We start from the raw sequence: 27723 nt of genomic DNA, 5'->3' as shown, positions 1-27723 counted from the left end.
ACACATAATGTAGACCATTTTATAAGCGACTGTGTCCTCCAGCAGGCACTGAAATTATTATAAGACTGGCTATATATATATATATATATATATATATCTTGCAGAGAAAGGTAAAGTAATTGCTTCTTTCCCCAGGGGGGATGGCACTCCAAACACTGAGGTGGCCGCCAGAGAAATGCTTCATCCGTTTTGTAAAGAACCAAAAGCAAATAAAGTGTCCTTTAAAATATCCAGTTTATTACGTCATTAGCCAAAGTTAGAAAAAACACGGTACAACGTGTTTCGCAGCTTCCTTGCTGCTTGATCACGTACAAGTGAGTGCTCTGTGACATTGTGTAAATATATCCACCATCACCCAACTCTATGGTTCTATTACCTATTGTGGTCCCTTTTTAGTTTTCATTACCACCAATTCTCAGCCCTGTTTGCTGTTAAACACGGTTGCCATTTTGTAATAGCGATTACAGCTATTCTCGCATGCACTTAATTTCTCATCCTCTTTTGTTGAAGCATACATGGCAGCAAGAATATTGCTAGATTACAGGCATTTCAAACATTCTTCTATGTGATCAGTGATATGTTGTTAATTTGGGCATTTGCTTAAAATTTAAAAATTGATACCACTCATATTTCAATGTTAATCTGCAATAATAAAATAAACAGTGCTGCCACCTCTATTATAGATGTCATTTTTGAGTACAGTGCATAGACCTTTGGTTCGGACGGACATGTGTCTGACGCTTTCCAATAAAGTGCATAGTGCTTAACTTTTTGTAGACAGGTCATAAAGTGCATAGATCAAGCCTTGCATACAGATACAAGTCTAAGGCTTGCCAATAAAGTGCATAGTGCTTTACTTTATGTAACAAATCCTAAAGTGCAAAATGCATGAAGTTTCACTTGAGGTAGATTCATAAAGTGCATAGTGCTAATATAATATCTCTTATGTAAAGTAGATATCTATATTAAAAATCATCACATGTCATAGGCATGAATCTAGGCTAAAATCCTTCTGTATGTAGGTATTGGCAGCAAATGACAGCTGTTATTACTAGATAGCAAATTCTCATTCTCCTTCAAAGGGAACACCATAGAATAGAAATTTAAAATACAAATAAAAACACACATAAACACCACTGAATGAAAAATCATATGACATCAAACAGGCACTAATCAATAATGTTAAAATCTTGAATATGATAAGATGTAATGAAACATCATACCACCAAACCTCACTTTCGCAATCTCATATTAGTGTATAAAGTATCAGCATAAAATTCATAATGATCTTAAAATTCATATACACTGATGACCCAAAGTTTTCTCCACAGGGCAATAAGGACAATAAAAAGCATTGATTATTCTTGATGACCCATTTTCTTAAGTTCCTAAGTATGCATATAGCTCCTCATTAAGGTTATGGCCTTTAGGTTTTTTAGATTCAAAATCCAAGATATATCTAGTATCCATTTGGCGGAGTGCCAGTTCTCTGTTGCCCCCACGAGGATTAGCTCGAACATGATATAATCCAAGAAATCTCAGGCTATACAATTTACTCTCATGTATGTCTTTGAAATAGACTGCCATCGGATAGGAAGGATCACAGTTTTTTATAGCTCTCATATGCTGTAGAATTTTTTAGTTTGCCGATGGTACTGCCAATGTAGCAGCGGTCACAAGAGCATAGAAGGGCATACACCACAAACTCAGTGTTACATGCAATATGACTACCCAATTCTACAAGATGCTTTGTTATAGGATGTATATAGTTTGTTTTGTTCTGAGCAAATCAAATTTGCATGCTTTACATTTCAAGCATTTGAAAAAACCATTAGTGTTTTTGTGTAGCCAAGTTTTGGTATTTTGAATTTCGTTTATGGGCAACAGAAAACTACTGACCAAAGAGTCTTTAATTGAGATGGATTTTCTAAAAGTTATATTAACTTTTTCTTTTAAAACCGGTGCTAAAGCTTCATCTGACTGTAAAACATGGCAATGTCGATGTGATATCTTTCTTATGACATTGGCATGTGTTACAAATGTAAGAATACATCTTATTGCATCGTTTTGTTCGTTAGCTTCTGGTAATTTATTGGTCGAGAGTAAAGTCCTTCGGTTTAAATTGCAGGCTTTTTTATATGCTCTCTCTAGGAGAGCTTTTGGATATCTTTGTTTTACAAATTTGTCTGCTGTAAGTTTACACTCTTTGTCGAAGCTCTCTATTTCTTATTCTTACAAATTCGCCGTAAGGAATACTCCACTCTAGAGTTGTGGTGTGATTACTTGTGGCGAACAGTGGCATATTGGAGCTAGTTGGTTAACGATATAGTTCAGTAATAATTTCTTGTTGGTTGGTTTTCACCAAGAAATCTAGAAAAAATATTTGCTGCCGACTATGGGTTTCAGTGAATTGTAAGTTTAGATATATGACAATAACGTGACAAACAATATTGTATGTGGACAAGACCCAAACACACTTCAGTATGAGCATGGGCAAAGGGGGTCACATCAGCAGAATCAACATCACACACAGCCTATCCCAGATCTAGCCATTTCTGTAGTACAATGTATTACTGTGCCAGAAGTCCTGCTCAGTTGCAGCCGCCATATGCAAGGGATCTTACTCCGAAAGGCACTCTTTCTATTGTAATCCCTGTAATCAAGGTTCAGATCCTGCAGAGGATCATCAATGCAGCCTCATCCTTTTGAGAAGGATTGGGTAAAGATAATCCCGGATAAGCAGGTCAAAAGTAGACTTCTTTAAAATAGGTGTGAGCCTTGCCCTACGTAATGCATTGGGCAACACATGACTGCTCTGAGGGATACATTTGTTCACATTGGCCAAACCAGAAGAAAGTCAAGGAGATCTTTGAGGATTTGTCCCAGACAAGGATCCAGGATTTTAGACAGGCTTCTACATGTAATACTGGCCTACTCACTGAGAATGGAAACACGAGGAAGAGATGCCATATTTGACTCAAGTGCAATGTGCCAAGTGAGGAGGCTAAGGGGGCAATTAGCTTGGATCAGATCCCTTGTCCAAGAAAGATGTGCTGCTGTTACGTGGGTTGAGAATTGGGGATAGTATCTGTGAGGGCAGTCAGTTATTTGTAAATATTAAACACCTCCTCATGAACGTTGGTAAGGTAGCAGAATAACAGGCGTTTTTGCTTAAATAAATAGTTGATGTTTACAGCTAGGGATTGCTGATAAAGTTTCTTTGGCATCACTCAGATTCTAAATATTCATGAAGATGTTTCACTTATTTCAAATGAGAAGCAAACTTTGTGGCCTGTTTGGATGAGCACAAGAGGCTGTATCAATGTAGTAGCCAGATTATCCATAGGTCTTGCAATCAATTGGAAGTATTGATTGTAGTCCTGGCAGGGATCAGATTCACTTTTGTTAGGTTTGGAGTAATATGGCCTACCTTGGAATAATCAGTTTTAAACCATTTCACGTGTTCAGGTTGTGAGAGTGCAGGGAGAAATATATTGACTAGAGTTGGTTTGAGGCATAAAGTGCATAACGTGAACACAACAATGATCTGTCCATTTAAAAGAAAGGGTAGAAAGTTACCAAATTGTCACACAAATGGAAACGTCTAAATCAGTGTTGTCTCCAGCACAACGGTTCGGCTTGGCTGCCATCTTGTCTAGTTCCAGAGACTGTGGGCTGTTAAAGCAGTTGTATGCAGCTGGGAGGGACATTTCTGTGACCTTCATGGTAGTGTTCAGTGAGCAGGGGCAAAGGAACCAGGTGCTGGGCCACAAGACCTGCTTAGTCCTGGGCAACGTGAGATCAGTATTCAGGGAGCAGGGATGGTAAAAAGGCAGAGGTAGATTGGAAAGAAAGAGTGAGCTTAGTCACAAGTAACTCCACTTTGGGTAAAGTAGACAGGAGGAAATTGGTGCCAGGGAAAGAACATCCAATGATAATGGCAGGCAGCAATCCCCTTCCAGGGTAGTGGCCTATTAACACACATGATGTTGCTACTTGGGGTCATAGCACGGGCAAGGTAATGAGTGCAGGGGAGTTGGGTGAATAACACAAATGTTTCTGTAGCCTGGGGCACAGCTTGGGCCCTGCAGGAGTGTGGACAGTTAAAAGAAAGATCTCAAATAATGTATATCTTTGCCATGTCAATCACGCATGTAATCATCAAACTCTAACTTGTTTTTTAAAAACAATCGCGTGCATGCTTATTTCTGTAAGAACTCAGAAATGAGTTGTCCAAAGTGAGAGGTACTGACGCTGATGACTTCTGAACAGTTCCCTTTCCAATACTTGGTCTCCTGAATTTTTTTGAGCTAAGTAAATACCATTATTAAGCTATTGAGACACCTACATGCCCAAATATCGTATACAATTTATTGTATTCAATATTAACGAGAAGACGAGACAAATTAACCTATCATGTTAACCCTCACATTTCAATAATTACATTGCATTTAGACACTTATTTTCATTGTGGCCACTATCTGAGCTGACGTCTGGCACGGCACTATGAATAAATGTTATTCCTTTGAGTAGCCTGCAATAGAACCATGCTTAAATCCACATTGAGGACTGTTCTTCGAAAGCTTCGCACTATGCGTTTCGCTCTGAACATGATCCTTGTTTCATTGCACAAAACCATCCTTGCATTATCTGTCTCAAACAATCGAGATACGTACAACACGTGCTTCGACAGAACCGAAAAGAACATTATCTTATATAACAGATATTTTTTTAGCAGATTAAATAGGCATGTGTTTTGGCCATATCTAGACCGTTTAAATGATAAGGTTTTCCTGTACATCCTTTTTTTAACATTTGACAGTAATCCTATTATGTCGGCCAGCCCGCTCATATCGAGATACAGCTCTGTCTTTCGTAGCTAGAAAGATCCATCTTCTCAATCCATATCGTTTTCAATGTCTGATGCTGTCAGGACACCAGCACTCAGGTATCCAAGCACTGGAACCCTTGAAATCAGTCGAAGCCCCTAGAAAGCAGACCACCCTTTCTAGTTCATTATATAAGGCACTGAACATCAGATAGATTTCTAGGCACAGACGGGGATTCGAGCCTGTGATGCTCTGCATCGTTTTACTTCCAAGACCAGCGCCTTTGCCACTGAGCTATACTACCCATGCTGATTATTGGTTATAATCCAGGCCCTGCAAGGTGAGCAGCCTCCAGGTTCAAAATGTTGAAGCACTGTGTGTGTTTGCTTGCATGCATTTGAAACAATCTTTGCAATGACCAACCTTCAAAGAGGTAAACATGTAACTTTTACAGTGTCCTTTCCGGCCTACTGTGGCCTTCTGGAAAAAGACATCTGGCATGAATTCAACACATTTCCAATTAGCTTTCATTCTGCCACTCTATGGTGTTCTGTAAGGCTAAATCACTCACGTTTCTACTCCTTAGCTCACCCTCAACCTTATAACGTAATTTGAACTGTAATTCTACCCTCCTCAAGCATATCAGCCGGGCAGATAGCACAGCGAATAGAGTGCTCGCTTTGACATCCGTGCAGAGCCTGCCACAGGTTCGGATCCCGGCAGGGTCAAACTCAGCCTTTCGTCCTCCTGAGGTCGATAAATGAGCACCACTCACCGTGGGTAATACACAGCGCTTATATACCTGAGGGTTCATAGCGCTATGCAAATCATTGTTATTATTGGGTTAGAGCACTATGCGCCCGAAGCCCTACGTTAGTGGAATCCTTTGTTCTTTTGAAGGGAACACTTCAATCCCACAGCACCACATGATGAGAGCTGGTGGCAGAACCTTTTCTGCCTTTGCTCCCCATCGCTGGATCTTTCTCTCAGCGTATCCTGGTGATGCATTTGTCATAGGGAATTGAGACTATACGCACTGTTATTTAATAATTCCACTGAAATGCCCCACGTTGCCTTGAAGTGTCAAGAGGAACAGCTTTGTCGTGTACGTGTGTGCATTATAGCTGTTGTGAAATAAACTCATATGCAAATGTAGCACACGATTTATTTTCAAACTCCTCACCTACAAAGTAGCATTAAATGCACCTTGAATGGAACACTAAAATGGACATCTGAAAGCATTTAAACAAATGACAGCATTACCCGTGTCCAAAACAGAAATCCTGGATTCTCAGTCTCCATCGGCCCCTGATTAGTATTAAGTTGACCAATGGCAGCTCTCTAATTAAACTAAACTCGGTTCACGCAATGGGGGGCTGATATCATTAAAACAAACAATGTCAACCACAAGATCTGTTAGCCTACCTCTCTTATAGAAATGTTCTTTCATTGGAATGGGAAGAATCACAAGCTCATGTGTTTTGCTTCAGAAAACCCGGACACAATGTAAGATAATTTCATAGTCTAATAATGTAATGTCTCGGGAGGATAGCTCAGGGGCACGACACGGAGCAACACAGGTTCGATCCATGGGTCCACGCTCAGAAACCTCTCGGTGTTAAGCGCGTTATAAATAAGCTATCAGATCATATAGTCACTGTCACAAATGCAATGGATCCAATGTTTCTGGCTGTGGCCGATATTTGTATTAAAATAAGTTCAGCTACTGAACTCAAACTTTTGATAACTCCTGGCAAGATCATTGACAGGTCAAGGTTAGACTATTACAACATCATGTACACAGGATTCACAAAACCTCAAATTCACAAACTGTAGAGACTACATAACAAGGATGTGGAATCCGCCTAAAAAGTACAGGCAACCTCAGTATTAGGAACATGACACTGGAAAGTGACACATTAAATGTAGGGCTCTATGTATTTGCTGTCATTTTTCTGCAGCAAGGTCATACATTACCTGCAAAGGTTGGAACCTCACTGTGCCCCAACCAAAAATATGTACTGAAATAATTCCATCCTGATTGTCATGAAGAGCAGTCCATGGATAGCTTCCGAAAAGAAAAGTGACCCCCAAATATTTACAGGTCCCCCCCCCCCAGAAATGCATAGCAATCCAAAGATACATTCAGGTCACTTGGGGCTTTCGGATACCACCACAAACTCAAACGGATTCCACAGTATCATGACATTAGCGAGCTCTGCAGGCAGGTGGGGGTGGGCCAACACAGAGATGTCATGCAATATGTTAAAGGCCTGAAGAAGGGTACAGGTTGTCTTCAGCTGGTTGGCCCTTCTGATGATCTACTGTGCGCCTCCCAATAAACTCCTTGGATGCAGCATTGAGACCCAAGGTCTCTTGGCACAGCACTTCAAACAAAATCTGCGAGTCAGGGGGCAGCAGAAGTCCTGTCATTTAAATAAAGCCCATAGCAAAACAAAAGAGGGGATGGCTGGAAGGTCTAGAGTTAATCTTAACCTCTGGCATTTCTCTGGGCAAACCTCCCTACCATTGTTCTTCGTCTGCCAAGCCATTACAAAAGGGGAAAGACTATATTGAAATCAGGCTTGGTTGCACCCCTAAAGGGGCAGTCCAGCCCAAACTACTTGGTTAAATCCTTTCTGCACAAGACCACAAGCATCCCCAAATAAGTTTTTGGGCACATTGGGCCTCATTAGTGAGGAGTATCTTGGGTTTCTAAGCCCAACAACCATGGGATCCATGTCTCGGCATACAGTTACCACTCAGTGTGACTATAGAAAAACAAAAGGGGTGGTGGCTGAGAGGTTTAGAATGAATCTTAACCTCTGACATTGCTCTGCACAACCTTCCCGACCATCGTTCTTTTTGAAGCCAAGCCCATTATAAAAGGGGAAAGGCCATATGCAAATCAGGTTTGGTGCCACCCCGCAGAAGGGGCAGTCCAGCAGAACCAGATTAAGGAGGGCAGAGTGGTCTCTGCACTCACCAACAGATTTCTTGTGTTCAGGTTTGTGAGAGTCTAGTAGTAAGTTTTGGTAAGTGTGGGTTTTGCTGAATTTTGAGGACAATCAGAGTCAGCAAGGGTCCACAATAGGATGATAACAATGGGGCAGAGAGGTGGAACCTTTGCAGATAGACTGACGTTGATCTCTGCTGGACAGTCTCCACGACAGTAACACCATGCATTGCATCCCTCATCAGAAAGAACCATCTCTCTGGCTTTTCAGTTCCTCGTCCTCTCAGGTCAGGACAGCGAGAATGCTGTGTATGCATCCTCTACCAGCTGCACAACAGTCGCCCGATTGTTTGAATGTCACATGGACAGTAGCTTCCTAAGTATTATTCCCATTACTTTAGGAGATATTTAAGTCTTCTCATTGCATAATGTAAACATCAATGAATAACACGGCGAAAGCACAGGTTTGCATACAATGCCATGCTATGCCGTGTGAATTATAACAGCCGGAATGGAAGAAAATAATACTTTCTTTCACAAGAGGAAGTAGCTCGTCATTAGATTGCATTTTATGAGATTGTATTAATTAATTATTCAACCGAAGTAGCAATGTTACCATTGTAATAATTCCCATCAATATTATATTTTCAAAGTGTTGCATGAATATGTGATAAATACTTTATTTATTAATTACAAACTATTACTCTCACATTTCTTGAGGTACTCATCTAAATCCCTCGCTCACACACATTGTGTTGTCTGCCTTTTCACTCCCCGCCGTTGCCATTTTCAATAAAACAAAGTCTTCTTTCACGTGTTGTAAGATCCACTGGTTTGCTTAAATATGTCTTCCAGGAAAGTATTAACAGGATGTGTTCTTTTTTTCTTCCAGGCAATATGGATCGACATCATTACGAAACATTTGAAAAGTTTGGCAATGAAAGCTTCATTATTCACTTGGACAATGGAAGAGGGTAAATATGCCTGTGTGAACACTCCAGCAGTTAAAGGTGCATTAAGCTCCAGGAGATGTACTCAGTCACACGCTCAATCATGTTTCACGTGTTCACTCACTCGCTCAATTATTATATCAATGACCCCGCTGTCCTTAAGACCCATTTCCATTATCTCACAAAAGTGGTCAGATATGCCAAGGAGGGCTCTCAAGTGGCATATAACTTCTCATTTGCCCGGGCATCCAGGCCGATAGCATAACGTGCATGTCAGCAAAGTGAGGAAGCAACCCCCACAACGGCTCACTGTAATGCAGGTAGAGTGGCTCAGCGTAATGCAGGCAGAGTAGCTCACTGTAATGCAGGTAGAGTGGATCACTCTAGTGCAGGTAGAGTGGCTCACTGCAATGCAGTTAGAGTGGATCACACTAATGCAGGTAGAGTGGCTTACTGCAATGCAGGTAGAGTGGCTTACTGCAATGCAGGTAGAGTCGCTCACTGCGATGCAGGTAGAGTGGCTCGCTGTAATGCAGGTAAAGTGGCTCATTGAATGCAGGTAGAGTGGCTCACTGTAATACAGGTAGAGTGGCTCACTGCAATGCGGGTAGAGTGGCTCACTGTAATGCAGGTAAAGTGGCTCACTGTAATACAGGTAGAGTGGCTCACTGCAATGCAGGTAGAGTGGCTCACTGCAATGCAGGTAGAGTGGCTCACTGTAATGCAGGTAAAGTGGCTCATTGCAATGCAGGTAGAGTGGCTCAGTGTGATACAGGTAGAGTGGCTCACTGCAATGCAGGCAGGGTGGCTCACTGTAATGCAGGTAGAGTGGTACATTTTGAAGCATGGAATTTTTGTTCGCGGAGCATAAGGAATGCATCTGCCTCCCAATCCACCCCCTGCAGATAACACACGCTTCTCTTCCACCATTGATTTTGATGCAGGCTCAGGGGCTGGAATCCAAAATTGAATTCTGACTAGTTTTTGCAGATGCAAAAACTATGTTAAATGCATTGAGATTCCTGTAAATGTCATCTGCAATGATCAGAGAATGCTGGAGACATGCATCAGTATAGAGTCTTCATGTAAACCACCTTCGTGCAGAATGCAAACCCACGAATGCAAACAATCAGAATTGTATGGAGAAGACTGCTTACTTGTAGGTGCACAGGTAAAGTGTCCGCTCCATGCAGTACATGGGCACAATCACATGTATTCCAATAATGTTTTAAAATGAAGTGCTTGAGTGATATGCTCACTACATTAACCTGGAGTTACCCCAAGTGAATTAAACATAAGGGTGAGTTCTACAATGGTGGCATTTACCTTCGTTAATTAAAGATGCACTATATTTCAAGCAGAGTATAATAATAATAATAATAATAATAATAATAATAATAATAATAATACTAATAACAAACATGTCCATTAATTTATACTAATTCCAAATGTGTATGGCTACATCTTCAGATTAGCACATAACGATAGGTTTGGCCCACGCCTCCAATTTGTACTGATGACATTGGATGAAATATTCTATATATATGGATAACTCAGTCAGTCAAATGCCAGGCATTCTAGGACAAACAGAGTTCCATAACATTGCCACTTTTTTTTTACAGAGTCCGCCTCCTGTTTCTCTTTTTGGTGTATTGTGTGCTTTTTAGAAATACATTGTTGCTGGATTTCATGATTCCCGTGGGTAGCATGGGGTAATCACTCATCTGATACTGATGTAGGGCTCTATCGGTGATCCACATTGCATTAAAAAATAATCTGTTCTTGAACGGTAGCCAGTGAGGTGATCTTACTGTTAGTCTCAGACGTGCCCTTCCATCGACCATGAGAAGGTATCTTGCTGTTGTGTTAACATGCATTGAGGTTTCTTGGTGAGGATCTCCTCGACCGGTCTTCAGACGTCAGCTTCGAAGATGAACTTAAAATGGTTGAGTCTTGCTGTTGTTGGCTGGGGGTTCATTGTGATCATGTCTGTTGATGGGGGCAACATCAATCATTTGCTGAATGTATGGAACTGTGTTTATAAAATTATTGGACATGTAGTTTTGTGAGGGTGTATGGTTCATGTTCCCGGAAGACGGTTTTCTGCTCCCCTTTGCAATTCTTTCTTTGGGTTGCTTGTCGCTCTGATGCTTTGGCATATTTTAGGTTCTTGGTCTTTTAGATTGCTGCTTGTAGATCGAGATCTTTCGCTTATATGGTGTTTTGTCATGGTGGTTGAACTATTTCCTCGATACTTGTTCTTCAGGGTTCACAGATGGGGGAATGACCTGCTTTGCTCTGCTTTTTTTCTCTGGTGGAGACATTGTTTATTTATTTGTAAGAATGTGCAGTTCTTCCGAAATGCAGTTAGGGAGCATCTCTGTGTGTTCTTTAGGGAGAAGCAGATGGAACGCCCTCCATTAATATTGCTAGTTCTCTGTACTGAGGGATGTCAGGTTCTCCTCAGAATTTTGGGATGCTGGCTTAGTGAATGGGAGGTGTATAGGTAGGTGCATTGATCGCAAACAGTGCATGTAAGTGGTTGGATGGGTGGGGCTGTAGTCATCAGACCTCATTTGCAGAATATTGCATCCACAATGAGTCCTTCTGAGTGTGTTGTCCCCTTGACCAATGGTTTACGGTAAAGGCTTGTGGAATGTATGTTCATGCAAAATATTGATAAGTAGTTTGGTTGATGAGATTTAGGTGGATGAGGAGTCATTAACAGGCTTGGATGTCCATAGCAGATGCTGCTAAGACTCTGTAATGCTCCTTGTATGACATGGCTATTCTATGATATTTCTTTATCAGGTGGAGAGTTGGAATTTAAACTTGATTGGGTTTGCTTATAGTGTTTATACTTTTAATCATCGAAGAACCAAGTTTCAGTGTGGAACAGTATATCAATGGCTCCTTTACTGAGGATCTCTAGGATTTCTGATCTGTGCTTCATTTGATTTCTTGTTGAACAGAGTGAGTGTTTATACTTCAACGTTCATGGTTGAATTTGTTGTGGTATGCAGTGAATGTTTGTACCTTCATTTTGTTATTCCTACTCTTTGCACATTTAACTTTGTATTGGATTCACCTTAACAGAATTGCCACTCTTTGGACACTTACAGTTTTGTTAGATTAACTTTAACTCTTGATAAAAAAACAGTTTATTCCTATCATTGTAGTGTTTTTTTGCGGGAGTGTGTTGCATACTGTGTAAGTGTATGGAGTATGAGTGTTTGCTGTATAAATGTATTAGCGTATGAGCGTATGGCATCTGAGCCATATGCTTTACACTTACCACATGTAAGCAATAGATTCCATATGTATAGTAGTGTACATAAACACAATGTACATCTTCTGCATGCACATGTTCACTATGTATTGAATCTGTACATTGGTTCTAAGTGTGTGTAATGTGCATATTCTAAATGTACACATACATTTTGTATAAACACTGCAAGTTGATCCAGAGAATGTGTTGGAGTAGCATAATAGCAAATGTTGTGTGTCCTAGGTGTGGGTGGTAAGAGTGTTCATGGCAATAGTGTGTGTCATGTGTGTCAAAGAAGCTTGTGTCAGATGAGTGTGTGACGTAGGAGTGTGTGTCATAGGAGGACATCTATGAGGAGCACATGTCATAGGAGTGTGTGTGCCGTATAAGCACATGTCATAGGATCATGTGTAGTAAGAATGTGTGTCGTTGGACTGTGTATTGTCGGAGCATGTGTCATAGGAGAGTGGGTCAGAGGAGCATGTGTTTTAGGAGCATGTTTCATAGGAGTATGTGTCGTTGAAGTGTGTGTCATAGGAGTGTGTATAATAACAATGGTTTTTTTAAGAGTGTGTGCTATCGGAGCATGTATTATATGAGCATGTGTCATGGGACCACATGTCCTAGGAGTATGTAGCATATGACTGATTGTAGTTGGAGGATGCTAGTAAGAGTTTGTGCCTTTGGAGCATGTGTCATAGCTGCATGTGTCATTGCAGCGTGTCTCATAGAAGCACATCTCATAGTAGCTCATGCCATAGGAGCATTTGTCATAGGACTGTGTATCGTAAGATTGTGTATCATGGGGCATGTGTCTTAGCAGCATGTGTCATTGGAGCATGTGCCAAAGGAGCACGTGTCTCAAGAGAGTACCTATTAAGAGTGAGTGTCTTTGGAGTGGGTGCTTAAGGAGCATTTGTTACTGGAGCGTATGTCATTAGAGTGTGCGTTGTATGAGCAAGTATCACAGGAGGGTGTGTCATAGCAGCATATGTCATAGGGGTGTATGTTGTAGAAGAATGTGTCATAGAAGTGTATGCTGTAAGGGTGTGTGCCAAAGGAGAATGTGTCATAGGAGCATGTGTTGTAGGTGCGTGTGTCATAGGAGTTTGTGTCATAAGAGCATATGTTATACGAGTATGTGGCATATGAGCACCTGTCGTAGAAGCGCCTGTTGTAGGACTGCATGTTATAGGATCATTCGTCATAGGAGCGTGTTTCATAGGAGCATGTGTTGTAAGATTGGGTGTGGCTGGAGGATCCATCATAAGAGCATATGCTGTAGGAGCGTGCCTCGTAAGAGTGTTCATCAGTTGACTCTGTGGTGCAGGGTGTATGAGTATATGGTGCATAAAAAGTGAATGAGTGTTTGGTATAAAGTCAGGACATTTTCTATATGCTCCCTATACAAATAAAGCCTTACATTGAAGTATGGTTTGACTTTGATGTGATGTTTCAATATGTACATGAGATGTATACATTAGGTGTATGTTAGTTTTACATTTCATAAATTACAAAATTTACATATCCTGAAAACTGACATCAAAGTCAGTCCTGACTATTATGTGTTTTAGATGTATATTAATGTACATATATGATATTATTTGATATGATATGATCATTTATTTATATAGCGCCTATACACAATCTGTTTCAAAGCACTTCAAGGCAAGGGAGGGAACAAGGGAAAATACAATGACATTCTTACAGGCCATGAACAGTAAGGATTTTAAATTAACTATCGTACTCAGCCAGGCGACATTTCAGATAGTGCAAGAGCTAAGACATAGATAAGGAAGGGAGGGGGAGAGTGGGAAGGAAATGGAAACAGACAGGTTACTACAGTACTAGGCCTGACGATAGTTCTGGTAGAGCCGGAGAAAACACAAGGTCAGGGTGAGGGGTGCAGAAAGGGAGGAGAGGAACAAAACACGTGACTATCGTCCTAGGCTTGACAATATTTCAGATACTGTTGGGAGAGAGGGGGTGAAAAAACAAATAAGGGGAGGGGGGAGGAGAAAGAGGAGGTTGCTATCATACTAGGTCCAGGGACATATCTGATAGAGTAAGTGCATAGATGAAATTAGATGAAATTAAGGGGAGGAAAAGAGAAAGGGAGAGGAGGATAGAACAGAGAGTAAGCTATCAAAAAGAGTGGAGAAGCAAGAAGAGAGAGCAAATACAAGTGCAGAAGTCAGTAGTAACACATACTGGTGCAGACCTGGATACAAGATGAAGATGGGAACAGCATGATTCAGGGCCACCATGAGAAAGGGTGACACACCGTGAATCATTGAAGTCCATACAAGTCAAATCCAGCATTGGCCAGAGGACGGGGATGGTGAAACCAAAATGTATCAGGACAGGCTCCTGCTGAAGTCGTCTGGAGGAGGGTGAGGGGGAGCAGGGTAGAAGAATCAAGCAAAACAGGCAACACCTGTTTGCAAGAAGGAGGGGTATAAGGGAACATCATGGGGGGACCAGAGCAGAGGGGTGAGGATGGCCTGTGGGGAGAGAGGGAGTAAACACATGTTGGTGCATGCTTACCTGCTGTCTCGGCAGGGTTTGGGCCCTGGGTCCTCCTGGTCCGAACAAATCCAAACAGGAATTTCCCTTTTCTTTGTCTGCCCTTTGCTTCGGATGCCCAGGTGAGAGACACCTAAGAGTTAATAGCAGGAAGGAAGAGGCAGCGCTAAGAAGGTGGGCAGGGATAAGGCCAGGTGACCAAGATCCACTTGCACCTGCACCCCATATGCAAAGGAAAAGAGACTGGAGGACTCCTTAAGTAGGGAAAATGAGCAACAACCATGAAGGCACCAGATGGCCGGGACTTAGGCCAGGTGACAAAGATCAACTTGCACGTGCTCCCCCTCTGCAAAGGAAAAGAGGCTGGATGGCTCCTTAAGTGGCGAAAAAGAGCAGCAACACGGAAGGCACCAGATGGTTGGGGCTTGCTAAGTGGGGAAAAAGAGCAGCAATCAGGAAGGCACCAGGTAGGCGGGGCTTAGGCCAGATGATCAAGATCCGCTTGCACCTGCTCCCCATCTGCAAAGGAAAAGAGGCTGAAGGGCTCCTTAAGTAGGGAAAAAGAGCAGCAACCAGGAGAAGGCGCCAGGTGGGTGAAATGTTTATATCCCACACATACGTGTTGAGCTAGTATATAAAATGCACATTCCTTCTGTTCATGCATTTTATGCCTACTATAAGTATGAAAGCTCAGATTAAAGTTACCTCTAACATTGATGTGAGTTTTCAATACCTTCAAGAGGTGTATATGAGTTTTACAGTTCACATTTGTATGCAAAGTATATTTCCTGAAAACTGACATTAAAGTCAGCCCAGACATTGTTGTGAGTTTTCAGGAGATAGAAATTGCGTAATGTACCAATTGCAAAACTCTTATTCACTTTGTACAATTTGTATCAAAGATGAACATTCATTACATCGCCTGAAAACTGGCGTCAAAGAGTGTTTTTAATTTACATGTTCTAGATGTGCATTTGCATTTTGTATTGAAACTGTATGTTTTCCTGAGTGTGTGTCATCCCTTCTGGCTTTTGGCTACACTTTCTGTCTAGATGTTCACTGCTAGTGACCATCTTAGATTGGTGACATAACTTCCTGTGGGCATCTTGGATTGGTGCCATCACTTGTTCTGGCTATCTTGGATCAACCCCATCTCCAGCCAAAGGCCACAAGAGTCTCCTCTGGGAACAACAAGCAGGAGGAAATTACCTAATCCCTGCAGCACCAGAGACAATATCAGAGAGATCAACCACTGATGAACTAGCTATCAGATGACAAAAGCGTGTGCCATGCCTTCTGGTTTTTGGCTTCACTTTCTGTCTGAAACTTTACTACCAGTGGCCATCTTGCACTGGTGACATCACTTTCAGAGGCCATCTTGGATTGGTGCATCACTTCCTGTGGCCATCATGGATCAACTCCATCTCCAGCCAAATACTACAAGATGCTCCTCGGGGCGTGTGTCATCCCTTCTGAAATTCCTAGGGGCATCCAACCAGGGGTGTCCCAGTTGAGGGCGGAACAGTGAAGGATGAAGACCAGCCATTGACCAGACGCTTTGTCTCTTCATCTATGAGCCTTTGCTTTTGCCTTTCTCCCTGTTTCAACTATGAGTACCCCAAGCTACTGTACTGTCTCTCCAAACTCTGCTACTCACCTCTAATGCATTCACTCCTGCTCCTCCTGCTCCTCCTACTCACCTCTCCTCACTCGTTCTCAAATCATGCTACACTTCCTCCTTTCATATCCCTATCATAAAACCCACCACTCGAAACTCCCACTACTCCATCTCTCTTCCACCTCCTTCCAATAAACAAAGCCAATGAGCTATCAATACTTCCTCTAACACCTATCCACCCTGCCTCTCTTCCTCTGAGACTCAACTTTTCTACTCTTCTTTACCTCATCAACAGAACATTGCACTATGGAATGCTCAGTCTGTACGCAGCAGAACTTCCTTCATCACTTACTACTTTCACTCCAGCTCCAGCTTTCCTCCCCTAGACCTTCTTGGTATGACTGATAACTGGATTTCTCCATCTGCCACTGCTACTCTGGTGGCCCTACACAACTCCAAACTATCCTTTGTTTACTCTTCTTGACTGACTGGCAGAAGTGGAAGTGTTGGACACCAACTCTCTTCCCACCTCAATGCCTCACACATCTTCAGTGCCACGTCCTCTCCTCCCTCTTTTGAATTCGCAATCTCTACTATTTCTGTGCCTCACTGAGTTCACATCATCTCCATATCACCCTCATGGTCCCACTGGGACATTCATTGATGATCTTGGGCATTTCTTTGATTCTCTTTCAACTGCACATCACCTAATTCTCTTAGGTGACTTAAACCTTTCCTCTTGGACCACTTCTCACAAATCTGAACTTCAGTCTTGTCTTAGTGACCATGCTATCCACTCTATCCATAACCTACATGCCCACACAGAGGATAATCCCCACCTCTCAGTCACTACTGAGAGGTGGGGATTACTACTGTCACAATATCCATGTCTGATCACTCAATTGTTTACACCATCTCCTTTTCTCACCACTTGCTTCACCTATTACTAAAGGGAAATGTTAACCTTCTGCTATTCCCCCTTTCTTTCTGACCTACAGTTCTCACTCTTCATCCAAGTTGAATCAAAGCTTCAACCCTACGTGCTCCACAAGGAGTCATGTGGTTATACATAATGTAGTTTTGGGCAGCTTTCAGGAGATTTGTGATGATGCAGGCTTTGGACATTTGGGAAAGTGATAATACAGTTTGAGTAGTTGAGTGAGAGGACTAACTGACAGAGATGGAGATGGTGTGAGGTTTTGGAGAGTAGATTAAAAAGGTTATTAACATATATTTTGATATTTATTTTGCAGTGTGACACTTTAAGGTATCTAACAGTTAAATATACAAATGGCATCAATGTAGGAGCAGGAAATCCTGTGGGTGAGATCCCTTGGGATAAATGCACATTTTTGATTTTGTGATAGACGTATTGTGGTCTGGAGAAACTAAGAGTGACATTTAGGATAAAGTAATATGTTTTCTGGGAGCCAAGACATATGGAAACTAGAAGTGAGTGAACCCAGGGAAAACATGTCCTAGAGCGACTCTCAGGTGCAGGGAGGAGCAGAGAATTCCTCAGCGTACTTAGTGCAATTGTTGACATGTTCATGTTACAGTTGTGGTGGGAGTCAGTTACACACACTCAGGAAGCCAGGAGATTGCAGGATGCCAGTGTCCATTTTGAACTGAGAGAATGGTGCAGATGTCCTTGGTTGAGACTCTGGTGCAGGGAGGAGCTTAGAAACTCTGATTGTAGCTTGTGCTATGGTGTTGATGTGCTGACATGACGCTTGCGGTGGGAGAAAGTTACAGAGATTCAGGGAGGTAGGAGATGATTATCACTGTCCATCCCCTGAATTGAGTGAACTGCACAGGTGCCCTTTGTTGATACTTGGAGTCAGGACACCAGAAAACACTTCGGTGCAGGGGGGGCCGACTTTGTTGAATTCTTACAGAACCCCTAAGTGCACCATGTGATATTGTCGACATTCTCATGTGAAACTTGTAGAGGCCTGAGTAGAGAGATTCAGGGAAGCAGATGGTCTTTCCCTGCCAATCTGCTCTGCTCTCAACTCAAGTCTCTCTCTAGGTCTCTCGCTCGGACTCCTTCCCTCACCCAGAAAAGAACGGGAAGTTAGTGTTACTTTCACACTTAACACTTTGATCCAATTCGATACTCTTCAAACCCATAAGCAACTATGGACTTGAAGCATTTTGAATTGGCTTAAACTAATGAAGCAACTGATCATTGCAGGAAGGCTGTGACTTTAATCGGTTAAGACGATTTAAGATTCTTTGAACCAATAGTCACAAATGGGCTTGAAGAATCTCGAATCAGACAGAGCCACATCACTAGACAAAGTTCACTACCAATAGTGTTCAAAACGCTCCAAACCAATTTGTGGTGCTATTGATTGAAAATGATTTGAATCAGCTCGAGGTTAGAGCGTTGCTTGATCCCATAGAAAAACCTGCTGTACCCCACCAGCCAATTCGAAACGCTCTAAAGTGATTTGAAATTCTCGTGAGATGGTTTACAAAAAGCACATTCAACACTATTGTAAATATTAATCATTAATTCAGCTTTTGAAATGTGTGTTTGTGTGTGTGTAGTTGCACGCATGTGGTGATAATCGGTTTGTTCAAAAGAAACTACTTTGAGTAAAGTGAAAGATTGTTTTTTAATTTTTATTTTAAAGAAAACCTTTCCATTATGTCATGGGGGTCAAGGATCATTTTGTGGCTTAATTGTGTGCCCAGGATAACATCACTTTTGCCAAAGGATGTTTGTGAAATGAAGTCAATATGCACTAGCTGTACAATCGATGGTGTCTGGATATCCTTCATTTGCTTGTTTTGAAGACTCTGGTGAAGAGTTTACGTTGATGTTAAGAACTGTTCCACCTCACAGAACGCATTCGATTTCAAACAACTTAGGCACATACCAGATGCCAATATCACATGTATATTTAACCGAGTTTGGAAGATGTACCTTAATGCTTCAGAAGGTGTACACTTGTGTATGTTTGCCCATTGTTCCTTCGCGCGCTCCTAGCACCTGCCTTGCTCATACTCAAACTAGAAACATTCAAACCACATGATCGGACAAATATTCATTACCTTCATATATTCAAAATGTCCCCAGAACTGCTATGTCAGCGTTTCTTTTGCAGTTTGTGGGTGTTTTCCCTTCACATAATCAACAGCTTTTAATATGTTGCAAACCTGTTCACAGTCCATCGTGTCAGTCTTGAGCAAAAGCAAAGATAATTCCCTTTCCCGCCTTCCCATTCATTATGAGTGGAGAGGAAAGCATCCAATCTAGGCACATTTTAACTTTTCAAACCATGACATTGCAATTTAGTGTTTTTTTTAATAGGTTTGCAATTATGTAACCCTATATATCTGTATATTTGGGGCAACAGGCTGAATTATTACGGCTGGGCCCCACATTGCAGGATGCAAAGCTCTGCTATCCTCCAACCCAATGAATCTTAGAAGTCAGGTTTTCATTCAAATCTGCTGGTGCTGTTGAGTGTTGAACCAAGATCTTTAATTATATGGCCCGTTTTTTGTGCGTGTGTGATAGAGGGTCTGCACTTGTGTGCACACAATTGTTTGTGTGTCTATTTTTGTGTTTAATTTTGACATTTGTGATCCATTTTCCACATTTGCAATTATTATTTCTCTTTTTAACAGGTACGGGAAGTATTCACATGACGAGCTCTCCATTTTGGTACCTTTGAATCAATGCTGCAGGTACTCTTTCTTCATTGTTTATGCTATTGGGACTTGTACTGTTGTACTGTGCACCGCTGCCATTTTTCATAGTCTCCTTGCGCTCTGAAAAGGAAGGGGCTTGTGCAGGTTACTGGGGATGAGAGGGAAAGGCACAAACGAGCTTTGTTGTGCTGTTGGGAACTTCAGTTAGGAAAAAACAGGCCCTCATTCCGAGGTTGGTGTTAGTCATGGCGCTATTAGCGCCATGACTTGCACCAATACCGGTACCGCCACCAACTTGGTGGTATGGGGACTTACCTGTCTATTCTGACCTTTGCGGGACCGGTAAGTCCCCATTTGAAAAGCCATTCCCTATTCCCATTTGAGCCCCCATTGGGCTCAATGGGAAGGCGTCAATAATGGTACCTTAAATTGCAGTACTGTTATTGACCCCGGTATCCCTTTGTGGGTCCTATCCATAACGCCTGGTAAAACCAGGCATTAAGTGAGGGACCCACAAAGGGACCTCGGAATAGGGCGTTACCGGAAACACGGTATCCCTTTGCGCTCTGGTCGTAATGACCCCCACAGTCACTGAGTGGTAGTGTGAGTTTGATGTACTGGCATTTGTATGTTGCATGCAGGTGTTTGTGGTGTTTGTTGAGTGTTGTGGAGAGATGGTAGAGTGTTTGTTGTTTTGGTGTCTTTGTCGGAGGTTTGTGTCAAGTTAGTTATGTAATGGTTGGTGGATATGTTGGGTGTAAGGAAGTTAGAGACAGAGAGTTATTAGTAAACAATCCAATACATTTGCACCCCTCAACATCCCCCAACTGCAAAACATCGGCCACCCTCGTATTTCATCTAAGTGTGGTGTGTTTGCTATCCTCCTAGGTCTATTGTTTGCTACCCCTAAAATAGCTTCGCCATCTCCTATCCATGTCTCCAAGTGACAAGCAATTGGCAACCTAAAAGTCTCATGAGGATCAGTAGAGGATATATTCTTTGCAATGTATCTCAGCTCAATGCACAGGCTGACCTTCGCAGTTCTTCTAGATGCAGTACGTAGACTATCCTGCACATTTCATCTAAGTGCAATGAACGGGCTGAACAGCACAGTTCCTATAGATGCATATCCCCATATGCTTTTCAGGATGCCAGACCATTTTGATTTTTGTGGAACTTGGTCGGCATGAGCAGTCATGCCTATCGTTAATCCTAAACAAAATTGGAAAACAAGCATTGCCAATGCCAATAATTTGGGAATTTTGTATAAGCATGTGAAAGGCACTTGCCAGGCATAGGCATAGTGGTATTATCTTATTAACTGGCTATTGATGGTAGCATGTGCAAAGTTGTACGAGTACCTGGGCATCTAATATCAGTCCCTGGCAAACGCTTAATACTTGTACAGAAGCCAAAGCTGCTGGCTTTGCCAATACTTATTTTTAACAGGACTGCATTGAAGGGCACACATAGTGCTTATAAATCGAGTGGCTGAAGGCATACCTGTTTAGGACATTTTTGTTACAACAGTGCCGCGTTGCAACCCCAATTAAGTCATTAACACCGCTGTGCCGGTCAAGTGGCACAGCGAGTAGAGCGCTCGCTTTGACATCCGTGCAGTGTCTGCTAACGCAGGTTCGAATCCCGGCGGGGCCAAACTCAGCCTTTCATCCTCCCGAGGTCGATAAATGAACACCACACACCGTGGGTAATAATAAGCAGCGCTCAGATACCTGAGGGTTTGTAGCGCTATATAAAAGCCTAATTATTATTATTATTATTATTATTATTATTATAAGACTGCTTTGGGAAAACACTCGCAGCCACTTACAATTCAAAGCTTGATGTTAAGGCTTGATTAAAGCTAGCTAAAAGAGTTCTCTTGAGGAGGTGTTTTGGGCAGAGCGGGGCAGGAACTGTGTAGGAATGGTGATAGGGATTAGCGTTCCCATGGGTAGTCAATGGGTGGGAAAATAACCAAGCAACTCCTACAAAGGTTTGTATACCTCCTTTTCTTCCTAGCTGTACTCCAATACAATCGTTTCCGTTTATAAATGGCGCAAAGGCACCACCTAATAGCCCAAACTAACCAAGGCATGTGTGTTTCCAATCTGAAAGAAAGATTTAAAACATTAAGTGCAGATAGCTCTTTATTGTGCGTTTTTACTTCCCTTCCACAATCCATTAAGAAATACGTGAGAGGCTCTGATTTAGATATGAAATGCACAACACGTGCATGCACTCCCTTTCCCCCAGTGCCGTTTTTAAACAAAACACTTATTGAAAATTGCCAGAGAGTTTACAGAGTTACAGAAATATGAAGTTGGCCCTTATTAGGTCTATGTTACGCAGCCAGTCCTGGCTGTTTACATCACAACTCCTTGTGTTGTGCTCTGTGCAGTACTAAATTCATAAAGGCAACATCAAACCACGATCATGCTGCACACATTAAAAATGACATGAGTTAAAACCCACTAATTTGAAATTAGTCTATTCCTGGGTCGTATTATATCCCTACAAATTAGTTGATAACTGGGAGCAAATGGTGGAGTCTCATTCCCTGCTATTATATGAAAGTGTTGCTGCATCATCCACACAGAGGCCACCAAGAGGCCACAAGATGGTCCTACACTTCCCTGTTGTGACGTAGTCTGAAACAAGGTCACAGAGAGCAAGTTCAGGTACTCATCACTGGCCAAGACATGCCTTTCATCTGTAAATTAAGGGGCTGATTCATGGAATTTTTGTTGCAGAAAATAGGGTACTTGCGCGCGCAGCTGCATGCAAATCCCCCTTTGTCGAGTCGTGGAATGGAATGTGCAGTACTTTTCCTGGACTTGCATGGAGTTTGCACTGGCTTGGCATGTTTGTGTGAGCCGTCAAGGGCCTTGCGTGAGACTCCAAGGAGAGCATAGGCGTAGCTTGTGCAGAGAGCTGGGAAGGGGATTTAAGATCAAAAATTGGTAAAGAACTTGCAAAAAAATGGGCGTTCCGAGGGACGGCCTGCAGGCAGTCCCTCGCACGCCCAAAATTGCATGGCACAAGACATATTCATGGATTTGATCGTAGAATGTCTCGGCTGGTAAATGGCCATGCAAGTCCCTCATACGAGCCACTATCCAAAGGCAGGCGTTAGTACACTTGCGCGTAAAATTTTCAGCATGCATGTGGGCTCGCATGTCGGATTTCCCAAGGTATTGCTGAGTTACGATTTCATATATGCATGTTATCAGGGTGCTGGGTACAGTTACGGGGGACCCCATGCACTGTTTGAAGGGTGCGTGTATTCGTGCCCGGGGGAGCGCATAAAGGTAACTGTTCTGGCTCTTCATGCTTTGCATGTGGGCGCGTCGGGGCATGCCGGGCCACGACTTGAGAATACCGTTACTTTGCGCTGTCAATTGCATGAATACGCATGGTGCACATTTTTCTTTCTGCGCACAGGCTCACCTCAGTGTCCTCAGCATGCAGTGCTTGCAGGATTTCTGAACCCATTTCCATGAATCAGCCGCTCAGTGTCCTATGATTATTATATGAAAATGGGTTCGGACGAAATGAGGTGGATCCAAGTCAGAGCCATGCATTCAATGATCATTGAGTCATGTCTTCATTTTATGTTATGAGTTGATTTTTTCAATGTGGCAAGGAACTCCAAAACACTAAATTTTAACGCATTTTGATCAAAATATTTTTGAACACACCAGTTCTGTGCAAACTTTGGCTTTTCTGAGAGTCTTGAGAAGATTGAAGTGGGTTTCTTGTGAATTCGAATTTGTACTTCTGCTCTGGCGACTGGTTGATGTTTGCACCCTTCTCCTCTTCCACAGAATAAGGAAGTCCACGTACTTGCGGTTACAGCTACTGGCCAAGGAAGAATACAAACTAAGCGATCTGATGGCCGAATCCCTTCTTCAGGACAAGGTGGCGCCCATCCTCCATCAACCACATTTAGAGGCCATGGACAGGCGACTCCGGATAATTCTGAAGGCTGTCAGTGACTGTGTAGAGAAAGATAGCTATGACAACGTGGTGGACAATGACTTGGAGCCACATGTGAACACTCTTGCAACTAAGAGGTAGTGACGCAGGAAAAAACACAATTTTGTGTGCATCAAAAGACAACACAGTCTTGCAAAGGACTATGACTGCTCCTTCGTGAATTCAGTGAATTCAGAAATACAAAAAAAAAAAAAAATGGTTCCCAAAGTAGGTAAGGCATAGTTTCTCCGAAGGATTAGATAGTTATGAACACCCCTCTAGTATGACGCAGCATCCTTTCACTAGACTAAATGGAGGTTTTCAAAAGTTGAGATCACTGACATTCGAAATGTAATTGGGCGGCAAGCGTACCCTGTCCTTTTTGTATAGCGAAGAGGCCTTTATTTAAATATTTTGTATTTATATATGATATAAATATATATGTATAAAATGATCACAGACATACCTACCAAAAGTCGAAAATGGACAGCATAGTTTTGTGGCTCACAATGTATTGTTGACGATTCGTTATGTTGTGTTGACCCTCTCAATGCTTTCATTCACTGTCCCCGACGTTAAAGCAAACGCTTGGTTAACTAGTCAGTGTTGAAAGGGTCAAAGGCGTGGCCTCAAAAAGCGAGGCGTGGTGATATTTAATCAAAATTGAATTTTGATCATTGTGCAATGAAAGAAATGAAAGGAATACTTGAATGTTGGTTTCACTAAGTGATGTAACATGGTTGACAGGGCGAACTATTTATCCACGACAGAGCAGCGGCCCTTATCTTTCTAAAGACAGTCGTAGCACAGCTGCTGCTTTTCCAAATTTGCTTTTGATAGTTTTGTGTAAATATATACATATCTTGATAAAAGCTGTTTTCTGCAGCCCTAGGCTTACTTTTGCAACGTTTTTGTGAAATTGTTGGCAACGTGGTAACAAAGTGCAATAAAGATTTCAAAATGTGTTAAAATTCGGAAAAGCAAAAATCTATCTTTTTTCTGACAGCTTGCAGCCGGAGATGAGATCATGGGCTTTCTATGAAAAATGCACGCCTAATTTAAAACAAAGATACTGATGGAAAAAAGTTGCTTTGAAAATTTCAAAATGTCTTTCATTTCTGCAGAAATAATGAAGCTTTAGAGTCTGCACACGAAGGCTCTACTAGGTGGTAGGTGCCCGCACCCAAGTTAGTGGTGCCGAGTACAGACTGGAGCCCAATTGTAAGGGTGCAAATTGTAAGGGCGCAACCCTATTCTAGTTTGCAAAAGTGTAAACAAGTTCAGCTTTAGCTGGGAGTTGTTAGGTCTGGAAAAGATCAGGGACTAAGCTAATGTGAGGATTGGCGGCACTCAGGGCTAGCTATAGCCTTTTGGTTGTAGCCCCTGAGCTTCTATCCGGGGCTACAAATAAAAGATCCGGGCTATAGCCCCCTCAGCCCGGGCTTCTTGTGACAAAGCTTGTCCGTATCCTGGCGACATTTTATGCTTGCTGATTGGTGAAAGAGCTGGAATCTGTGAACAGAACAACGGAAAGGAAAAGAAAGGTGGGCTTCTGCTGTGGTTAGAGCCTGGATTTCACACCTTTTGGTTGGTTTTATTGGCTCGAATGTGGGCACATTTGTTCTTCTAGGTTGATCGTATACTTGGAAAATAAGAATGACGTTCCCTAAAAAGAGGTATGTTATGTAATAACACTATTTTGGTGTCTTACTTCTTCACAATGTTTACTGATATTATGACGTTTCCGAAATCACCCGACTAAGCCTCTTACTTTATTTACTTTCAGGCATTTGTCCAAGGAACAAACCCTTTCCAATCCCAAATGTTTTGAAGTTTTTGAATATTTCACATTTAAAAAAGGAGACTTGTTTCTTTGATTGTAATTTCATTTGTCTTGTGTTACAGGGTTTGTTGCCATACGTATTACGCACTGGGCCCCAATGAATGGGCACATTTGTTTGATTGTTTGAAACACACCATATACAAGAAAACAAAATGGAAAAAGTGTGAGCCCTGTGCTACCCAGAGAATAGGCAAGAAAAGAGAGAATGCAGCACAAATTTCAGGGGTGGAAGGCACTTCAATTACCAAAGTTCTTTGAAAAGGATAGGATGTCCTTTATCAGGTGGACAACTTATGACTACCTCTTCAAACATTTTATTTTAGAAAAATCAGATACACAATGTTTCATTGGTCTCTCAAGCTATGAAGTTCTTCGTTATGTGGACTAATACAGTTGGTTGGCACCCTTCTGCCATGTCTGGAATATTTGGTTCATTTAGCAGCACAGAGACAAACTATGCCTTTACTCCCTTTTATTCTCAGCCACAGAGAACATTTACAAGGCCAAGTTGAATGTATTAATTGACTGGCAGGCTGCAAGAGTGATGATGGATGTCAGGCTAATTGGGTGGGAAGCTATGGTCAAGACCAGCCCACAAGCACCTGGGTTGCCAGTCTGCGTGCTGCTAGCATGTGGAATATTCCAGAGGGGTACAAGGGTGCCAATCAATTATAGAGGAATACATAACAGAGAGCCCTATAGTTTGTATAACCAATAGGAAGTCATGTAATTTGTGACAACGTAGTTGACATGCAGTGGAGGAGGGCTTAGTTGCCCACCTGACATTAGAGACCCAATCACTTTCCCTGTCAAGAATAGAATGTATACTTAAATGTTCCCTCTAAGCCTATCACTTTCCGAAGTAGGTTTTTGTAGTTTGCCATGTAGGATGACGTCACTTATGACGGTTTCTTCTATAAAATCTGTGTTTTTTATAAATTGTGTTGAGAGAAATCGAGCGTACGTCTGTTGATGACCATTGTAACTCCCTGTTTTAGACAATTGCAGATAAAACAGTACCGTGTTATGCCAACTTCCTGAGTCAGTTTGATTATTGATTTATTGAGTATGATCTGCATCCCCATCTATTTCTAAGTATTGTTACTTGGTCTTAAAGAGCCCTAGGTATAAGGGTTCATATGGTAGCAGAGAGATGATGTTTAAAGACTCATTGATCTAGTAGGCTTTTAAGGGTCTCGTTAATATAGGATGCCCTCCGCCATTTAGCTGGAGGAATGCAAAGCTCCCTGTGGATAGCGGCCAGTAGTTAAAAAGTGAAAGTCAATAAAAGATAGGTGGAATGGGTCCCTCGTTCACGGAATTCCCCTCCTGGTTTCTGCAGCAGCTGAGCGGACCGAAGGCTAAGGTGGCTGGTTGAGGAGGAGAGGATCCCGAGGGTCAGGAGCTGAAAAGCAAATGGTGAGTAGATTGAGAGAGATGGCAAACAATGAATGAGCATTGAGTGGGGAAAGTGATAACAGGAAGAGAGTAACCAAGGGTTGGTTGGGTATTTGAGTTAATGATGAAGAATGTCAAGTATTTAGTTGTGGAAGAGAAGCGATCCAATAAGAGAAGCCCAGACACCTACATCAAGTGATGTTTAGAAGGAGTTGTTTTAGAATCCAAAGTGGATACATCAGCTGTTAAACAGAACTACTCACACTCCGATCTGAGTCATTATTATGGGCGAGAATAGCCACAAGAGGCTTTGGCAGAAATCTATGTTGGGGCCGGCCAGTCTGTCGGTTTGTATATAGTAAGTGTTGTATGTGTTATAGAAATGATGAAATGTTGAAGAACGACAAGTAATAGAGTGTGGTGAAAGGTTGAGATTTGATTATTCATTTAGTTGACTGATGGTGTTAATTGAATAGATATATTGAAGTAAAGTGAGATATAGAGGTTTGGAGCTGTGATGATTGGTGCATGCTCATATTGTATTATTTTTCTGAAAAGTATTTTTCTGTGTGAAAGAATGGCAAGTATTGACAGTCGATTGTGACTAGTCATGATGGAGGATGTTACTCCGCTCATACACTTGTGCAAACAGCTGCCAAAACATGCACCCAAGCTTAAGCAATACAGTGCA

At 42.0% G+C, this 27723-nt stretch overlaps 1 protein-coding gene across 1 annotated transcript in view; it reads left to right on the top strand.

The window, feature by feature from the left end:
* The window catches only part of FAM20C (FAM20C golgi associated secretory pathway kinase), a 438324-nt gene extending 413546 nt beyond the window's left edge, over positions 1-24778 (top strand). The window contains exons 8-10 of the mRNA XM_069647240.1: positions 8678-8759; positions 19790-19849; positions 23641-24778. Coding sequence (XP_069503341.1) covers positions 8678-8759; positions 19790-19849; positions 23641-23893 — 395 coding nt within the window. The 3' untranslated portion in view covers positions 23894-24778. The remainder of the gene's footprint in view (positions 1-8677; positions 8760-19789; positions 19850-23640) is intronic.
* The last annotated feature ends 2945 nt before the right edge of the window (positions 24779-27723 follow it).

This window comes from Ambystoma mexicanum, chromosome 2q (genome assembly GCF_040938575.1).
Source record: "Ambystoma mexicanum isolate Mex_15411 chromosome 2q, UKY_AmexF1_1, whole genome shotgun sequence".
Taxonomy (NCBI): Eukaryota; Metazoa; Chordata; class Amphibia; order Caudata; family Ambystomatidae; genus Ambystoma; species Ambystoma mexicanum.
The sequence above is the reverse complement of the archived record's forward strand: the minus strand, read 5'-3'. Positions and strand labels throughout refer to the sequence as shown.